The 16,695-nt window shown below is 50.3% G+C and overlaps 1 protein-coding gene across 5 annotated transcripts in view; it reads right to left on the reverse strand.

Moving 5' to 3' along the window:
- The window catches only part of syne1b (spectrin repeat containing, nuclear envelope 1b), a 135,130-nt gene that overhangs the window by 97,725 nt on the left and 20,710 nt on the right, over nucleotides 1-16,695 (reverse strand). For all 5 annotated transcript variants that reach the window (XM_030357043.1, XM_030357045.1, XM_030357044.1 and 2 more), the window contains exons 8-26: nucleotides 14,968-15,074; nucleotides 13,312-13,419; nucleotides 11,901-12,038; nucleotides 10,158-10,322; nucleotides 9,885-9,997; nucleotides 9,467-9,635; nucleotides 9,281-9,377; nucleotides 8,148-8,350; nucleotides 7,714-7,878; nucleotides 7,089-7,241; nucleotides 6,568-6,711; nucleotides 5,893-6,060; nucleotides 5,133-5,291; nucleotides 4,508-4,672; nucleotides 2,937-3,071; nucleotides 2,186-2,344; nucleotides 1,570-1,778; nucleotides 960-1,068; nucleotides 236-400 (exon numbers count right to left, since the gene is read on the reverse strand). In XM_030357043.1, coding sequence (XP_030212903.1) covers nucleotides 236-400; nucleotides 960-1,068; nucleotides 1,570-1,778; nucleotides 2,186-2,344; nucleotides 2,937-3,071; nucleotides 4,508-4,672; nucleotides 5,133-5,291; nucleotides 5,893-6,060; nucleotides 6,568-6,711; nucleotides 7,089-7,241; nucleotides 7,714-7,878; nucleotides 8,148-8,350; nucleotides 9,281-9,377; nucleotides 9,467-9,635; nucleotides 9,885-9,997; nucleotides 10,158-10,322; nucleotides 11,901-12,038; nucleotides 13,312-13,419; nucleotides 14,968-15,074 — 2,831 coding nt within the window. The remainder of the gene's footprint in view (nucleotides 1-235; nucleotides 401-959; nucleotides 1,069-1,569; nucleotides 1,779-2,185; nucleotides 2,345-2,936; nucleotides 3,072-4,507; nucleotides 4,673-5,132; nucleotides 5,292-5,892; nucleotides 6,061-6,567; nucleotides 6,712-7,088; nucleotides 7,242-7,713; nucleotides 7,879-8,147; nucleotides 8,351-9,280; nucleotides 9,378-9,466; nucleotides 9,636-9,884; nucleotides 9,998-10,157; nucleotides 10,323-11,900; nucleotides 12,039-13,311; nucleotides 13,420-14,967; nucleotides 15,075-16,695) is intronic.

The following is a 16,695-nucleotide window of genomic DNA, read 5'->3' on the forward strand; positions in this document are numbered from 1 at the left end:
CTGAGAGGCAAAAGACAATTTATTGGACACAATCTCATGGCTAACTTCAGTCCACTGTGTCTTGCACATCATGGCCTCAATGACTGCCCTTTAAGTCACCACAGGTGTTTATTATGGGATGTACTCCTTTAAACTGGTCTTCCTAAACTGAAACCTAACCACTCTCAGTAGCAGCATTGAACAGTAAAATTAAAACAAGTCTGTGCAAAACGACGTGGAAACACGTCCTCCCTACCTCTGACAGAGAGGCGATGAGGCCCTTGAAGTCTACGGAGAGCTTCCCGAGGGCCCCTCCGTGGCGCTGGCCGTCGCTGTCGCTGCACACCTCTATGAGGGCCGCCATGCGCGTCCGCAGCCAGCCCAGGTTGCCCTCCTGCAGCTCTGCGTCCTGCCGCAGCTCCTGGAGGTTAAGCACACACACACAGAGGATCTGAACAACTGGTCTGAAGCATTACAGGCAGAGGCAGGCTGGGGTTCAGAGTGGCCTCCCCTCCTCACCCCTAACCCTCCCTGGATGGAGGGGTTCCTGTTCTGGGTTCCTTACCTTTGGATTAGGGGAGGTCATATCATTCGTATCATTTGGGGAGATCCTATCACTAGGATTTTACACCTGTGGTCTTATTTTAGTAACAGTGAGAAAAAAAGCATAGATTTCTATATTGAAGATAATATAAGTCAGAAACAAAACAATAATGACCTTAATGACCTGAAGTATTTGACTTCGACTATTGAGGCATGAATAACATCAACAGTACATTAATGATTTATGCGGAGGGAAGTTAATGAGAGCAGATATTTTTTATTGGAAACCTACATAAACAACATACACTAACTATTCACTATATAATATTTCAAGGGGTTTCATCTCAATGTCGTGTTCAGGGCCAGGGTCATGCCCCTAGTGGTAGGAGGAGTCAGGGCGAGGAGAGAGAGCCGCAGACAGTGAGTGTTGGTCGTACCGTGATGGTGGCCTTCACCTGGCCGTATTTACTGGGGTCGTTGGCCCTGCTCCTCAGCAGTCTGAGCTGACTCTCTTTAGAGATGAGCCAGCACGAGAGCTCTGCATACCTACACCACAGAGAAACAGGGACACACAATGAACACACTGCGACCACACTGACTCGGGTCCAAGAATGACAAAAATACACTCGTGACAACGTTATCTTATCTCATCATATGAACTGTTTAAATGAGTAAAATGGGAAAAATCATAGAAATCATAGTCCACAGTTACATGGACGGAAAAATATATTACATAAGAAACATAAACATATATTATTATTATATTATATACACATTTATGTAACAATATACTGTTACTTATGTATGTTTTACAGTGTGCCAGTAGCCATGAGTGGTACTGGATGCAGAATTCACCCCGACATGATTTATCCTAATACCACTTTTAGTTTCACCACTAATCCTGGAATAGCCCTCATGAGCTGAACCCTCTGAACACAGACTGAGCACCGCTGCAGTCTCCCTCCAGAACCGCACGCTGGTACATCAGCAGCCAGCCAGGGAGCTTAGCTTTAACATAGAGTTAGCATAGCATTAGCTTAGCGTTACCTGGCGGCGTACTCCTTCCACTTGTCCTGGTGCTGCATGAGCTTCTGGTGTGTGTTGTCCGCCTCCTCCTGGGCGTCGGCCAGGGCCTGACGGGCCGCCTCCAGGCTGTGGTGGGCCGGGTCCGAGGCCGGCAGCTTCTCACACAGCTCCTCCATCGCCTGGAGCCGCTTCTCGCACACACTCTGGGGGCCCTTCTCCCTGAAGAAGGCCTGCGTTCACACGCACACACGCACACACACACACACACACACACACACACACACACACACACACACACACACACACACACACACACACACACACACACACACACGCACACACACACACAGACACACACAGGCACACACACACACACCATACACACACACCCCTCTGTTTATCAACCTTGTCTTGGTCGTAGCGCTATAGATGAATAATGCTGTTGTGGTCACAGAGGTCCAAGGAAGCTTGAAAAGGCATGAGAACTTTATTTATTTTTGCTCTCAACTGGGAGCAACGTCCTCTTCCCACAAACTACAGCGTCTTTCAGTTAAAGACAGTTTTCATTGTCAGTTGTTGGCGGGGGCCGACTAAGGTAACTTCTTATCAGTTAATGAATTGCCATGGCGACGCTCACCCGGTGCTCCTTCACCAGCCGCTCGCTGCCCACGCTGGCCAGCTGGCGGTTCTCCCGGGTCACCTCCACCTGGCACTCCTGCAGCGACGCCATCATCTTGCTGCTCTCCACCTCCACCTTCAGGTGGAGCAGGTGGAAGGGGGCCTCGGTCTGGACGTCCTGGACAGGGAGGGGAGGAGGACGGGAGCGTTTCAATCACAGAGAGGGTTGTGATGGAGGTGGTGATGGAGGTGGTGGTGGTGGTCGAGGTGGAGGTGGGGGAGGTGGTGGTGGAGGTGGGGGTGGAGGTGGTGATGGAGGTGGTGGTGGAGGTGGGGGTGGAGGTGGGGGTGGAGGTGGGGGTGGAGGTGGTGGTGGTGGTGGAGGTGGAGGTGGTGGAGGTGGAGGTAGTGGTGGAGGTGGAGGTGGAGGTGGAGGTGGTGGTAGTGGAGGTAGTGGTGGAGGTGAAGGTGGTGGTAGTGGTGAAGGAGGTTGTGGTGGTGATGGCGGTGGTGGTGGAGGTGGAGGTGGTGGTGGTAGTGGTGAAGGTGGAGGTGTTGGTGGTGGTGAGGTTATAGTGGTATGCTTTGTGTTGTGGTGGGTGAGCCTAACTATGTTTATACTTCTCTTGCAAAGGAAACCATCCAAACTAACTCAATGACTTGTATGAGGGTTTAGTCCAAAGCACCTCACCATACCATGAGGGTTAACCTTAGTCATCTATTTATTCATTTTGAATCATGATGATTATATGTATTCAAAGTGTTCCTACCTTCCAGTGTTTGTGCAGCTTCCTGACGGTCTCCTGCAGGGACTGCTGCTCCGGTTCAGGCAGGATGTCGGTGAGCTCGTCACAGGCCTTCAGGAAGCTGTTGAGCACGCGCTGGTCCAGCTGGCCGAAGAACTCCTGCAGGACCCAGCATGATGACAAACATTTACGTTTAAGCCACCCAGAGCGACAGCAAGCTCGTCAGGAGCAGTCAGGGTGAGGCGTCTTGCTCAGGGACACCTCGGCACTCGGAGCCGGGGATCGAACTAGGAACCTTCGGGCTACTTCGAGCTACTGCTGCCCCCAAACAGGTCAAAGGTCAGTCCTCTGCCATACAGGGTTTGGACCCTCTGTTCCCTCTTGCTAAGTGATCCATCATAGTTCGACATGAACCAGCCCACAGGTAGATATGGTCTCGGTCTCTATGGTTACCGGCGTACGCCACAGGGCTGAGGTGCACCTCTCCGAAGAAAATAACATGTCGGGCGGCAGCGCAACCTCTGGGATCAACCCCGAGACGTCTGTTAGGTCCGCACAGAACCAGCCTCAGAACCACGGCGCAGAACCAGCCTCAGAACCACGTCGTCGTCTCAGAACCACGTCGTCGTCTCAGAACCACGTCGCAGAAGCTCAAACGTAAGCAGCGTCCTAGAAGCCAACAGCATCCCTGCTGAAGGAGCAAACATTCACCCCAATGTGTTGAGAGGTCCCTGTGTGGTTTACACCTCAAACAGTCACCACCGCTGCCAACCATCGTGTGAATGAACGTATGACGAATGTGTGAATCTCATTATAGCGCACTTTGAGTGACCACAAAGCATTATGGAAGTGCCAATGTGAAAGCATTCCATCGACCGCACAGTCCATTTGTTTGGTGTCTTTGAAGAGTGTATAACTCACGCAGGATGCTACTTGAAGGAGTAAGGATTGCTGTAAGCTTTCTGACGCCGTGGAGACACACTATAGTGTTAGAAGCACTGTGCAATGGGTCAGGCGAGACGTGTTTGTTTGTTGGAGAGAGAGCAGTGATGGATGGACTTATGAAAGCTTGTTATAGGGTCAGATGAACCACTCGAGGCAGTTAATAATGAATGGCTCTCATTTAGCCCTTAACGCACAACACAACGGAACGGAACAAAATGGAGAGTGACAGACACCACCTTGTAGTGGTGAGTGGGTGATTGGGTTGCATAAGGGCACTCAGTCTGTTTTGTTTTCCAAGAGTGAGGCATCAACCTTGTCTTGGGAATCGCCTCTCATGTCATAGAAAACTAATAGAAATTGGGATACAATCCGAACAAAGTCTAAACCGACAGAGACCTGAAGGTCATACCTTCCTCTACTGGAGGAAGACAGCATTTACACAAACACACACACACACACCCCAAACCCCTAATATAACACACACACACACACACACACACACACACACACACACACACACACACACACACACACACACACACACACACACACACACACACACCAAACCCCTAATATAACACACACACAGACACACACACACACACACACACAGAAGTGCCTCTCCTGGTCCCCGGGGTGGGGGCCCTCACCGTGTGTCTCCTCAGCAGCTCCTCGGGGGGGCCCCTCTCGGTCAGGCAGCTCTGGGCCGTCTTCAGCACCTTCTCCAGCTCCAGGCGGGACTCCTCGAAGCGCTTCATCAGGCTGCTGTTGGCCTCCACGTGCTTCCTCCACTCCGCAGACTCCTTGATCATCGCCTGCAGACAGCAGCACCCAGGTCAGTACAAAGGTTAGCACCCAGGTCAGTACCAAGATTAGCACCCAGGTCATCACCCAGGTTAGCACTCAGGTTAGCACCCGGGTTAGTACCCAGGTTAGCTTCTGAAGAATACTGAAGAATAATATACATCGAGAAATGATCAATGATCTCACCGAGTCCCAAATAAAACGTTCTCGACCCTCCGACGACGGTCTTGAAACCCAGTGAGATCATTGATCATTTCTCGATGTATGTTATTCTTCAGTCTTCAATTAAACCAATGAGCAGAAGGGAGGGGTCAAGCCCTCTGTCGGTCAGGTCACAGATGTAGCATATTTCTGATGGATTCTTCTAGAGGCTAGATGCTGAGATTCACTCCCACTCAGTCCAGCGCCTCTCTAGAGACCTCTAGTGGCCCAGTTCTGCACACACACCCGGGGGTGCGTGGCGTGCTGTACCTGTGAGGACGACTGCAGGTCAGCCACGCGTTTCTGCAGCAGCGTGGTCTGCATGTGCTGCAGGGTGCGGCTGCCGTCCAGCGTCTTCTGGAGGCTCTGGTGGCTCCTCTCGATCACCGACAGACACTTCTTACAGCTGTGGGTGTAGGTCACCAGCTCCTGCACACAGCAAGGGGGCAGGCAGGGGGGAGAGGGGAGAGGGGAGAGGGGGGAGGGGGAGATGAACATCAGGGGAAGAGAAACAACCCTGTTAATGATAGATTAACATTGGTGTTACATTTCTATATATCTATATATACAGTATATATCCTTATTTTTAAAAATACAGCACTGTTTTTTTCAATGAAGATAACATTAATAACAATGAATCAGAAATATAGTCTTGACATTGTTAATGTGGTAAATTAATATTCTAACTGGAAACGGTAGATATTTTTATGGAATATCTACATAGGCGTACAGAGTCCCATTTCCAGCAACCATCACTCCTGTGTTCACATTGGGACCCCAAACTTTTGAGCCGTTTACATTTACTTTGGGTATGTGACCGATAACAACCGATCCACTTCATGAAATGCGTTATCATCTAATTAAGGAAACTAAACTTTATGTACCCAAAAGAATGACAAACAATTCCGGAGGATAGAATGTAAAACCATGACACTGATTGGCCGTTAGAAGCACACGTCCCATGACATGAGGAGACCTGTACATTCATGAGAAAAAAAGCTTGCTCTGTAAACTCATATTCATCCCAAACCTGGCATTTGAGTTTGAAGTCCCCGGGCCCCTCTGAGTCCCTGGAGCCGGTGATCCGGCTGGCCTTCTCCAGGGCCTGGTAGAAGCCTGTGATGTTCTTCTCCATCTCCTCCAGCGGGGGCAGCAGAGACTGGGACTCTCGCAGCAGCGGCAGGCATCGCTCTCTGATCTGATTGGACGAGAGTGAAACAATGGGATGAAGAGGGAAAATGTTCTGTGGCACTCTAAGATCAGCCGATCACGCCTCATCAAACAAATACATTTACAGACAACATGCATTTATACACAAGACACAGATAGAGGGAGACACACACACTGACATCTACACAACCATATTCTTACCGAAAAATCTTCCCCTCCACACACACACACACACACACACACTGAAAGAGACACATCTACCCCCCTCAAACACACACAAACCCACCTACATACACCTACATCTAAATAAAGCTGCTAGGTTTCCAGGAGGTGACAGCCACCACAATAAGAGCGTCATCATAACACTCAGACAAGCAGGGCCCACCTTGCCAGCTAGATCAACAGGAAGATGCTGCTACCACAATAAGAGCGTCATAACGCTCAGACAAGCAGGGCCCACCTTGCCAGCGAGATTAACAGGAAGATGCTGCTACCACAATAAGAGTGTCATAACACTGAGGAGAGCCGGCCACACCTTGCCGAGCTGCTCCTTGACGGTGGCCATGAGGGCCAGCATGTGGGAGACCTCCTCCTCCGGGCTGTCCTTGTTCAGGAGTTGGGCACTGCGCCACGCCGCCTTGCACGCTGCCTCCATGGCCGGCAGCTTGTGCTTGGTCTCCTGGAGGAAGCCAGAGGTGGATGGGATGGAGTTCAGTCTTTTCGCCTTTCAAACATTTAGATTCAAAGTGATGTACGGCTCATTCAAACACAGGTCATTAAGGAGCAGGCAGGGGGAATAGGATGCCTACAGGTAAGGCTGCGGACGTTCGGGGATCGAACCTGGAACCTTCCGGCAGGAAGTCACACAACCCTTACCACATGAAAATACTGCTCCTTTGTTACATGTGGTCGTAGATGTCAATGAGATCATAGAATTTATAACACAGTCAGGGTTCCTCAAAGCTTGCAGCCCTCAAACATAAAAACCGAAACAACGCACACACACACAGTTTCTGAAATGATTTGATGTGCAGCCCGATTGATGCCCAACAGTACCTCAACGTCCTGGACGAAGGTTCTGACATTGAGGAAGGAGACCTGGACCGGGGCGGTCATCTTCTGGTTGGTGACGTCCAGGAACAGCTTCAGGGTGTTGATCCCCTCCTGGTAGTCCGTCCTCAGCTTGTCCACCTCGTCTGCTCTGGCGTACTGCAGCACAAACAAGCACACACACACACACACACACACACAAACATGTACACACACACACACACACACACACACACATGTACACACACACACACACACACACACACACACACACACACACACACACACACACACACACACACGCACACACACACAGATACGCATTCAATCGCAAACACAAGCAGCCACACACACAAACAGGTAAATAGGATACAATCATGTAACCATGTTACCGGTGAATTTAAATCATGGTATGTTACTAGTTAGTAGCACTATTTAGCCTGTGCTTTAATCCAAAGACAATTACAGCAAATCTATTATTATTAGCATTCCTGTTATTATTTTTACTTATGAATAAATTTGGTAGCTGTGTATCATCTACATTGAGGAGCCAGTGGAGGGTAGGAGGACAGGTAGACCGTGGCCCTTGGGGGGGTATTGTTAAAGTGAATTGAGTGTAAAGGTCCTTTACATGCTTGACTTTGACGAAGAGCTCCCTCCACCTCCCGTTGAGCAGCAGCAGCTGCTGCTTCAGGTCTCGAGACACCGTCTCGTCACAGGTCTCGATCAGGAAGTTCCCCGCGTCGTTCATGTCCATGTGCTGCTGGATCCAGTGGGACAGGTTCCGGAAGAAATCCTGGCAGAAGGATAGAAAGTTGTTGACGATGTCAATGAATGATAACAAATATCTGCTTTGTGTCCCTATAAGCGTGTACTTTAATCCATAGGTCCTTGCATTGAATTTAAACGCAGTTGGTTAATTCAAATAATATATACAGTATATATATCCGTTGATTCAGAATTATTAGTACAATAAAACTCTCTTGAGTCCTCTCAACGTGGTCTGAGTATCGCCATGACAACAACAAATAATCCCATGATGCATTGTGTAATGGCTGCACTCACGCGCTTGGCGTCCTCCGACTGGTTGAGGGTCTGCTCTGCGTCCTCCAGCCAGGCCTGCAGCGCGGCCACCGTGCTGCTGTACTTGTCCCAGTTGGAGATGACCTCCTCCAGCATGCTGCGCACGCTGCGCACCTCCACCGCCAGGTTCCTCCACTGGGCCGTAGCCTCGCCCAGGAACCGGCCCACGCCCTCCGCCTCCTCGGCTGGGGAGGGGAGGGAGGGAGAGAGAGAGAGAGAGAGAGAGAGAGAGAGAGAGAGAGAGAGAGAGAGAGAGAGAGAGAGAGAGAGAGAGGGAGAGAGAGAGAGAGAGAGAGAGAGAGAGAGAGAGAGAGAGAGAGAGGAGAGAGAGGAGAGAGAGTCACAGAGAGAGAGAGAGAGAGAGAGAGAGAGAGAGAGAGAGAGCGATACAGAGAAACAGAGAAACAGAGAGACAAAGAGAGAGAGAGAGACCAGAGACCAGACAGAGAGAGAGAGAGAGATAGAGAGAGAAAGAGATAGAGTGAGGTCATTAATGGATTGAAGAATTTCTAATAGTACTATCAGTAAAGTACAGGAGAATAAAGTAGAGTAGAACTTCTAGTCTGAGAGAGAGAGAGAGAGAGAGAGAGAGAGAGAGAGAGAGAGAGAGAGAGAGAGCATACTCTATGCTTATGACTCTACTCTATTCTACTGTACTGTACTCAGTGAGATGGCAGAATACATCATCACAGTCGCGGGGGATGATCATGTGTGGCCTTCGCCTGTGTCATGCTATAAATAGTGTAGCACCCAAGCATAGCTAATGCTAATGTATCATGCATGACAGCCTTTTACTAGCGTAAAGGAGCATCATCAGATTATTAAGAGGAAGGGATAAAAGTACAGCCAGGTAGGTGTTCATTGAATCAATTAATAACCCAGGAGACAAGCAAAGGATTGATTAAGGGACTGAACCGATCGCTTAGGGACCACTTAAGGGCAAGCCAATCAGGAAAGAGCATTCCATTCATGAAAGGGTCTAGCACATTATTTTGAGCTTACCTCTGTTACAGGTTTTAGAGCCTATGACGATAATTACATCATTCATTAGAATTCTGGTAGAAACCCACACAAATGACCAGAAATGTGAAACACAACACTGAGAAAGATCTTACCTAGAGTATCAGAGTTCAGATAGACCTCTGCTGCCTTTTTGAGGGCTTTGTATATGATGTCGTACTGGTCGAAGAACTTGTAGCCTTCGATGAACGACTGTGAAGCAGACACACAAAAGCAGAACGTTCAGATCGTTGGACAAAAAAACGAGCGCTACACCCAGTCAGGTGGGGGTGCCTACTCACAACGTAGCCGTCCAGAAGGAGTTCCACAGAGTCCCGGCGGCCATATTTGATGATCCAGGACTTGAGTTTAGACTCAGCCAGGATTAGAAACGCCATCAGGCGATACTTCATTTCCCAGAATTCCATTTTGATCAGGTGAGCATGAGAAGACGTGGACACAAAATTGAACCTGGAGATGGAAAAATAAGTAGACAATTATCGTAATCGAAAATCAATATTTCAGCCAGCTGCTTTGAGAACTTTGCACCATGATTGTGCAATATTGCTTAAGTCCACAAAATAATTCCATTTATTTTCGTGATATAAGTGATATGCTAGTCAAGCATCAGCATGCAAACAGAGATGAAGTAGGAAGGGATTTTCATCAGTATTTCCCAGAAGAGCTCGTGGTTGTTCTGCCCAGGTGCAGGGGTCTCACCGCTCGGCCATGTCCTGGAGCTGCTCCGGGGGGACGGGCACCCCGTTCACAGAGCGGTCTCTGTGGATCTGCTGGAAGGTCTGCCGGTGGGACTCCAGGTTCATCAGGACTTCCTGGTAACCAGACGCACAAACACACACACACACACACACACAAAAAAGGTTCAGATAACAGGTTCAGGGTTAACAGGGTTAAAGTTGAAACCTTTACAAATTCGAAGGGTATCCCCCCGAGGTAAGGCGCATTGCCCCCCCTCCCCCCCTTCTCCGGTACCTTGTGCTGCTCCAGCTTCCGGTGCACCCCGTTGGCCGTCTCCTCGTGGGCCTGGTGGATGGGGATCTCCTCCCTCAGGGCGATCTCCGCCCGGTGGAGCCAGGCCCCCATCACCCCCAGGGGTCCCGGCAGAGACTTGTCCAGGTGGATGTGCCAGTCCAGCAGCTGCATGGGGAACCCAGCAGGACAGCACGCATGACGACACCATACACATCCTGTCATACAGACACCGGGCCTGTCCACAGAGACCCCGCGTGCACTGTCTCTGTCTGTCTCTAATGCTTCCTGGCTGGGAATGAGGAGGGGTAGTGTGGATGAAATCAGGGGGCTGTCCTGGGAAACAAAGCCCTCCAGTGTTCCCCCGGTACCATCTAATGAAGTCTTGTGTGAATGGACTGCCCTAATTGTCTAATTTAATCCAATGGGGGAAGCGGAACCATCCGAGCTCTGCTTGTCTTCTGGTGATTTGATGAGGTGGAGAATTGGGTTTAATTTACTCATGTTTCATTTTGATTTGTTAAATTACAAGGGACCCAACTACGGCATTAGCCTGTCTTCATTGGGAATGTACAGAATCATTCTGAATTGTGAAGAAGCTGAGTTCCCATAATTCAATCTAAAGTGTCTTCCTTAGAAATTACCTCGAACTACAAAATGCGGTTTATATAAAGTACGTTGAACAACAAAATGTCTTTCTTATAAAGTACCTTGAAATAAAACAAATGTCAAGTCTTATAAAGTAATTATAAAGCCTTATAAAGTAATAGCCTGGTCCTACCAGACTCTCGTACTTCATTTAATTTGCGAGAGTCTGGCCACTCTCCATTGACAAACGTTAACTCACTTGAAGGCGGGTGACTGTTGGAGTTTTAAACTATTGGATCTGCCCAGTGCCACTCTGGATCTCCCATAACCAATCGCTAACGTTTGACTACAACAGAAACTAGCGCACGACCACACACTAGACAGGCGCCTACTATTTCCACTTCATGACGTCAGCAAATCACTGAGCTGATTCATTCGGTAAAGTATGGCTTCACCTGATTGACAGGCGGTCCAAGACCCCCCCCCCCCCCTCACCCTGGTGGCCAGCCGGTCCCAGAGCCCCCTCACCCTGATGGCCAGCCATTCCCAGACCCCCCCCCCTCACCCTGATGGCCAGCCGGTCCCAGACCCCCCCCCCCCTCACCCTGATGGCCAGCCGGTCCCAGGCCCCCCCCCTCACCCTGATGGCCAGCCGGTCCCAGGCCCCCCCCCCCCCACCCCCCTCACCCTGGTGGCCAGGCGGACCCAGACCCCCCCCCCCCCTCACCCTGATGGCCAGGCGGTCCCAGACCCCCCCCCCTCACCCTGATGGCCAGCCGGTCCCAGCCCCCCCCCCCCCTCACCCTGATGGCCAGCCGGTCCCAGGCCCCCCCCCCCCCCCCCTCACCCTTATGGCCAGCCGGTCCCAGACCCCCCCCCCCCCTCACCCTGATGGCCAGGCGGTCCCAGACCCCCCCCCCTCACCCTGATGGCCAGCCGGTCCCAGACCCCCCCCCCCCTCACCCTGATGGCCAGCCGGTCCCAGGCCCCCCCCCCCCCCCTCACCCTTATGGCCAGCCGGTCCCAGGCCCCCCCCCCTCACCCTGATGGCCAGCCGGTCCCAGACCCCCCCCCCCCTCACCCTGATGGCCAGCCCCCCCCCCCCCCCCCCCCCTCACCCTGATGGCCAGCCGGTCCCAGGCCCCCCCCCCCCCTCACCCTGATGGCCAGCCGGTCCCAGGCCTGCTTGACCAGCGCCTGCTCCACAGACAGCTTGCCGTCCCTCTGCATGGGCTGCAGCAGGGCCTCGCTCTGCTTCTTCTTCATCTCGTACTGTACACGGAAGCTCTTGAACACCTGAGGACCGACACACGCGCACACACAAGAACACAAGCACACACACACATACATGGCCCAACACACAGGCACAAGCAAACACACGCGCACAGGAAGAAGGAGAATCAGATGAAGAGCAGAGGGAATGGTGGAGCACTGTTATAGCCTTTTGATATTGATATTTACTTCTAACCTTGTTTGTAAGTAGCGCCCAGGCCAACACAGAACAGCTATTATTTACCGCTCGTACATCAGAAGGCATCAAGCGATTTTCTCTAGCCGATGCCATTCTTCGAGAGAGTTCTGTAGCAGTACTGTATAAAGCTAAATCAATGTCAATAAACTTTAACCTAGGCTAATGGAAACTCTTCTGTCTGGTATCCATGCGAGTGTTTACCTGCTATCTATGTGAGTGATTAGCTGAGGTGCGTTCAAAGTCGCAAACATAGGTGAACGCTCGCGAACGATTTGAAACATGTTCTGTTAAGCGTGCCGATGTCTTCAAACGTTCACGAACATAGGTCAACTGTCAGAAGAGGTAGTTCTCCGTAAGCAGACATGGATCACGGACTGCAAGAGATGTGCTCCCAGATAGAGAGCACACCCCTTTCTTACACATAAAGCAATAGATAAATTGTTTCATATAGACTATCTACAACCTTACTTCAACTGATGTCTTGTGCATCCTAAAATGTGATCTGAACGTGAAATCTATGTGGTTGTTTACCTGGTATCTATCTGAGTGTTTACCTGGTATTGGACCGTACTAGGAGTGGTTACCTGGCATTGGTCCGTGCTAGGTGTGGTTACCTGGTATCTATCCAGGTGGTTACCTGGTATTGGACCGTGCTAGGTGTGGTTACCTGGTATCTATCCAGGTGGCTACCTGGTATTGGACCGTGCTAGGTATGGTTACCTGGTATCTATCCAGGTGGCTACCTGGTATTGGACCGTGCTAGGAGTGGTTACCTGGTATCTATCCAGGTGTTTACCTGGTATTGGACCGTGCTAGGTGTGGTTACCTGGTATTGGACCGTGCTAGGTGTGGTTACCTGGTATCTATCCAGGTGGTTACCTGGTATTGGACCGTGCTAGGTGTGGTTACCTGGTATCTATCCAGGTGTTTACCTGGTATTGGACCGTGCTAGGTGTGGTTACCTGGTATTGGACCGTGCTAGGTGTGGTTACCTGGTATCTATCCAGGTGTTTACCTGGTATTGGACCGTGCTAGGTGTGGTTACCTGGTATCTATCCAGGTGTTTACCTGGTATTGGACCGTGCTAGGTGTGGTTACCTGGTATTTGTCGGTGAGGTTTCCCTCGGCCCCCTGGGCTCGCAGAATGTCTCTCTCCAGCTGGTCCAGGAACACCTTGAGCTCCCTCAGGGCCTTACGCTCCTCTCTCTGTCACCACAGGGGGGAGAGAGAGGGGAAAGGGGAGAGAGGGAGAGAGGGGGAGGGGGGAGAGGGGAGAGAGGGGAAAGGGGAGAGAGGGAGAGAGGGGGAGGGGGGAGAGGGGAGAGAGGGGAGAGAGGGAGAGTGGGTTGGGAGATGGACAGGACCACCATGAAGGATAAAGGAAGCATGACATAAACATTAAAGACATTCAAATCCTTATTTTCCGTTACCCACAGGCCAAGTGTCCTGAGGTCGACAACACACCCAACACACACAAGAAGTTAACACTCAACATACAAATAAAACACCCGCAGCCTAGTTAGTGGATTTGAGCGGGAAAAAGCGAGGCCACGGAGGAGTGTTAGTGTTAGAGAAGTGAGTCTGCGCTCGGTGGCTCAGTGGTTTCAGATGGGACTCACCCCTTCATGGGGCTCTGGTTATTAGTGGAAACACATACCTCAAGCATTTGCTCTATATCGTAGGGGGCGGACTATCCAGAGGAGGAGCGTGGCGCAGCACACAGAGAGAGATGCAAACACACACACACACACACACACACAGCACATAGAGGCGTTAGAACAGAGGCGGGCCGAGGCAAAGGGGGCGGAGTCAGGGGAGGGGCGAGGGAGGTGGGAGACGGAAGGGGATGGAAAATGAAATGGAAACCGGGGGAGGGGGGGGGGAGGGGATGGGGATGCAGCTAGGGAGGCTGTGGGGATGGGGGAGCACTGGGGGGTACACACAGGAACACACACAGGGGTCGCCCAGCACCCACCTGCAGCACGGGGACCGAGAGGGCAAAGGTTGGGATAGTGCCAAGAAGTATCTTAAGGTGTGTTGGAGCGGGGGGGACGAGCGAGAGGGTGATACCGGGTCAGATCATATGATGAAGTGGTGATGAAAGAGAGCACGGAAGTGGTGATGTGATGGGGGGGGGGGGGGGGGGGGGGTCGATGAGGTGGTGGCATCGCAGGTGTGTCGCTCAACAAGGTCCTAGCGAGGACGGGGCTAGTGATTGGATGAATCGCAAGCAAAAAGCGCACGGTAACAACCACAATAAAAACGAACACGAACAGCCACAACACATCTTCACCCAATGCTTGGACACTCCATCCTCAAGAGGTTGGATCTCCTCAGGGTACACTGAGCAGCGCTGGAGTTCTTTATGGAGGGCCGTAGTGTCTGAAGGGTGCTATAGATAGACACTCGCCTTGCGTCTACACCTACACACTGTGTGTGCTGAGTCTAGGTCCTAAACCTTCTCTGGTCTCAATGGCTGTGCTGTTGAATAGAATATAACCTGTATATAATATTAATATAAATTAATATATAAAGAATACAAATAATAAATCAGCACGGACCAATGTCCCACTCCACCTCACCAATGGGATTCATCGTTACATTGCACATTCCCGTGTGCTCCTTTATAATAAAAAAGAAAAAAACATGGCCCGTATCCATAATCCAAAAGCGATAACCATTTCTACATAGGGCTTCATGGGTGGTTGTTTCTCCTGGAGGTAGCGGTGGATGAACAGGGCTGGGGGCCGTTACCTGGTCCTGCTGTGAGTCTGAGTCCTGGTGGGGGTTGGGGTAGTGCTTCAGGAACTGAGCCACGTACGTCATGATAGACTTCTCGTCTGGTTTGTCCACATCCACATCTAGCACCACAACAACAACAGCAGCAACATGTTAGGTTAAGGGCCAAAAGATACTGGGTTCATGTGTCATCCTATAGAGCGAGATGTTAACCCTTCCTGCTCATTAATGATCATGTGTATCTGAAAATTATTTGTGTTTTTAAAAGGTATTGCCATGCTCTGAGCATGAGAACTTCTGCTTCCGAGTTTTAAAATAAGTTGTTAATGTGGTAAAGGTTTTAGAAGACATTGGGCATTGGGGGTTAGGTTCCAAAGAAGCAAATGAGAGAGGCATTGTAACAAACTCGCTTCAACAGAGTTGGCGACTAATAGAAACACACAACTCTGTAGAAGCGCTTTAGCCGGAATGAGCAACCGTCTTGTGTTTGACTGAATACCTCCCTTGTTATTAACCCTCTATTACAAGGTCAGAGCGAGATCTGGATGCAACTGGAAATCCTGCTTAGGCACCACATCGCCTGCACATCGACAACACACACCTCCATCATTCAAACTGATTGGTTATTGATCAACCAATCAATCAGATAAATACAAATGGAACAAATAAAATCGATTTTTATTTTTTTACTAGTCATGTGTAACGATGTCACCAAGTGCACCTGAGGAGACTTTCTCCTCCCACAGATAATATTGCTAACCCCCCCCCCCCCCCCCAGCCACCCACCCATCCCCCAGGGGGTCATCTATGCACTCTACATGCCACTAATCAAATCTTGGAAGGATCAATAAAACCTATCTCCATCCCTTTACCGTCCCAATCCCCCCCGAGCTATAACTGGCCCTCTTCCGGTTCTCCTGAGAGATCATAAGCAGCATCAAAACGCTGTTGTACTGTGTGCTGTTGTACTGTGTGCTGTTGTACTGTGTGCTGTTGTACTGTGTGTTGTTGTACTGTGTGCTGTCGTACTGTGTGCTGTTGTACTGTGTGCTGTTGTACTGTGTGCTGTTGTACTGTGTGTTGTTGTACTGTGTGTTGTTGTACTGTGTGTTGTTGTACTGTGTGTTGTTGTACTGTGTGTTGTTGTACTGTGTGCTGTTGTATTGTCTGCTGTTGTACTGTGTGCTGTCGTACTGTGTGTTGATCATGATGCAAGAGGTATTCTCTCCAGCCTACTGCCAGCTCATTAACCAAGTTGTCTACTCTGGTATCTTCATCATCACAATGGTCGTCATCGTCATTGTCCTGATCTTTCTGGTGAATTCGGCTCAGGCTAAAAGCAGCTACAGTTATCTCCCTTCTGTGTCTGAAAGCCACAACAATGGGATCTGTCTCTTGACTGTAGAACAGAAACTCCCCAGATACAGAGAACAACCACAAGCTTAGACCTGAGTTCATGCACTCGGGATCCTCAGGCACTTTGCTAGCATTGACATTGACCTAGCTTTCAATGATGGAGAATCACACTGTGTTGTGTTTTGTTGTTTCTGCTGAATGTATCTTCATAATATATGCTTGGCAGCTTGTCCCTCCGTGTGGACTTTGCATGTTCTCTGTGGCACTGAAGCCCACGCAAGTGTGTGTGTAGGTGTGTGTGTGTGTGTGTGTGTGTGTGTGTGTGTGTGTGTGTGTGTGTGTGTGTGTGTGTGTGTGTGTGTGTGTGTGTGTGTGTGTGTGTGCGTG

Source organism: Gadus morhua, chromosome 5 (genome assembly GCF_902167405.1).
Source record: "Gadus morhua chromosome 5, gadMor3.0, whole genome shotgun sequence".
Classification (NCBI taxonomy): Eukaryota; Metazoa; Chordata; class Actinopteri; order Gadiformes; family Gadidae; genus Gadus; species Gadus morhua.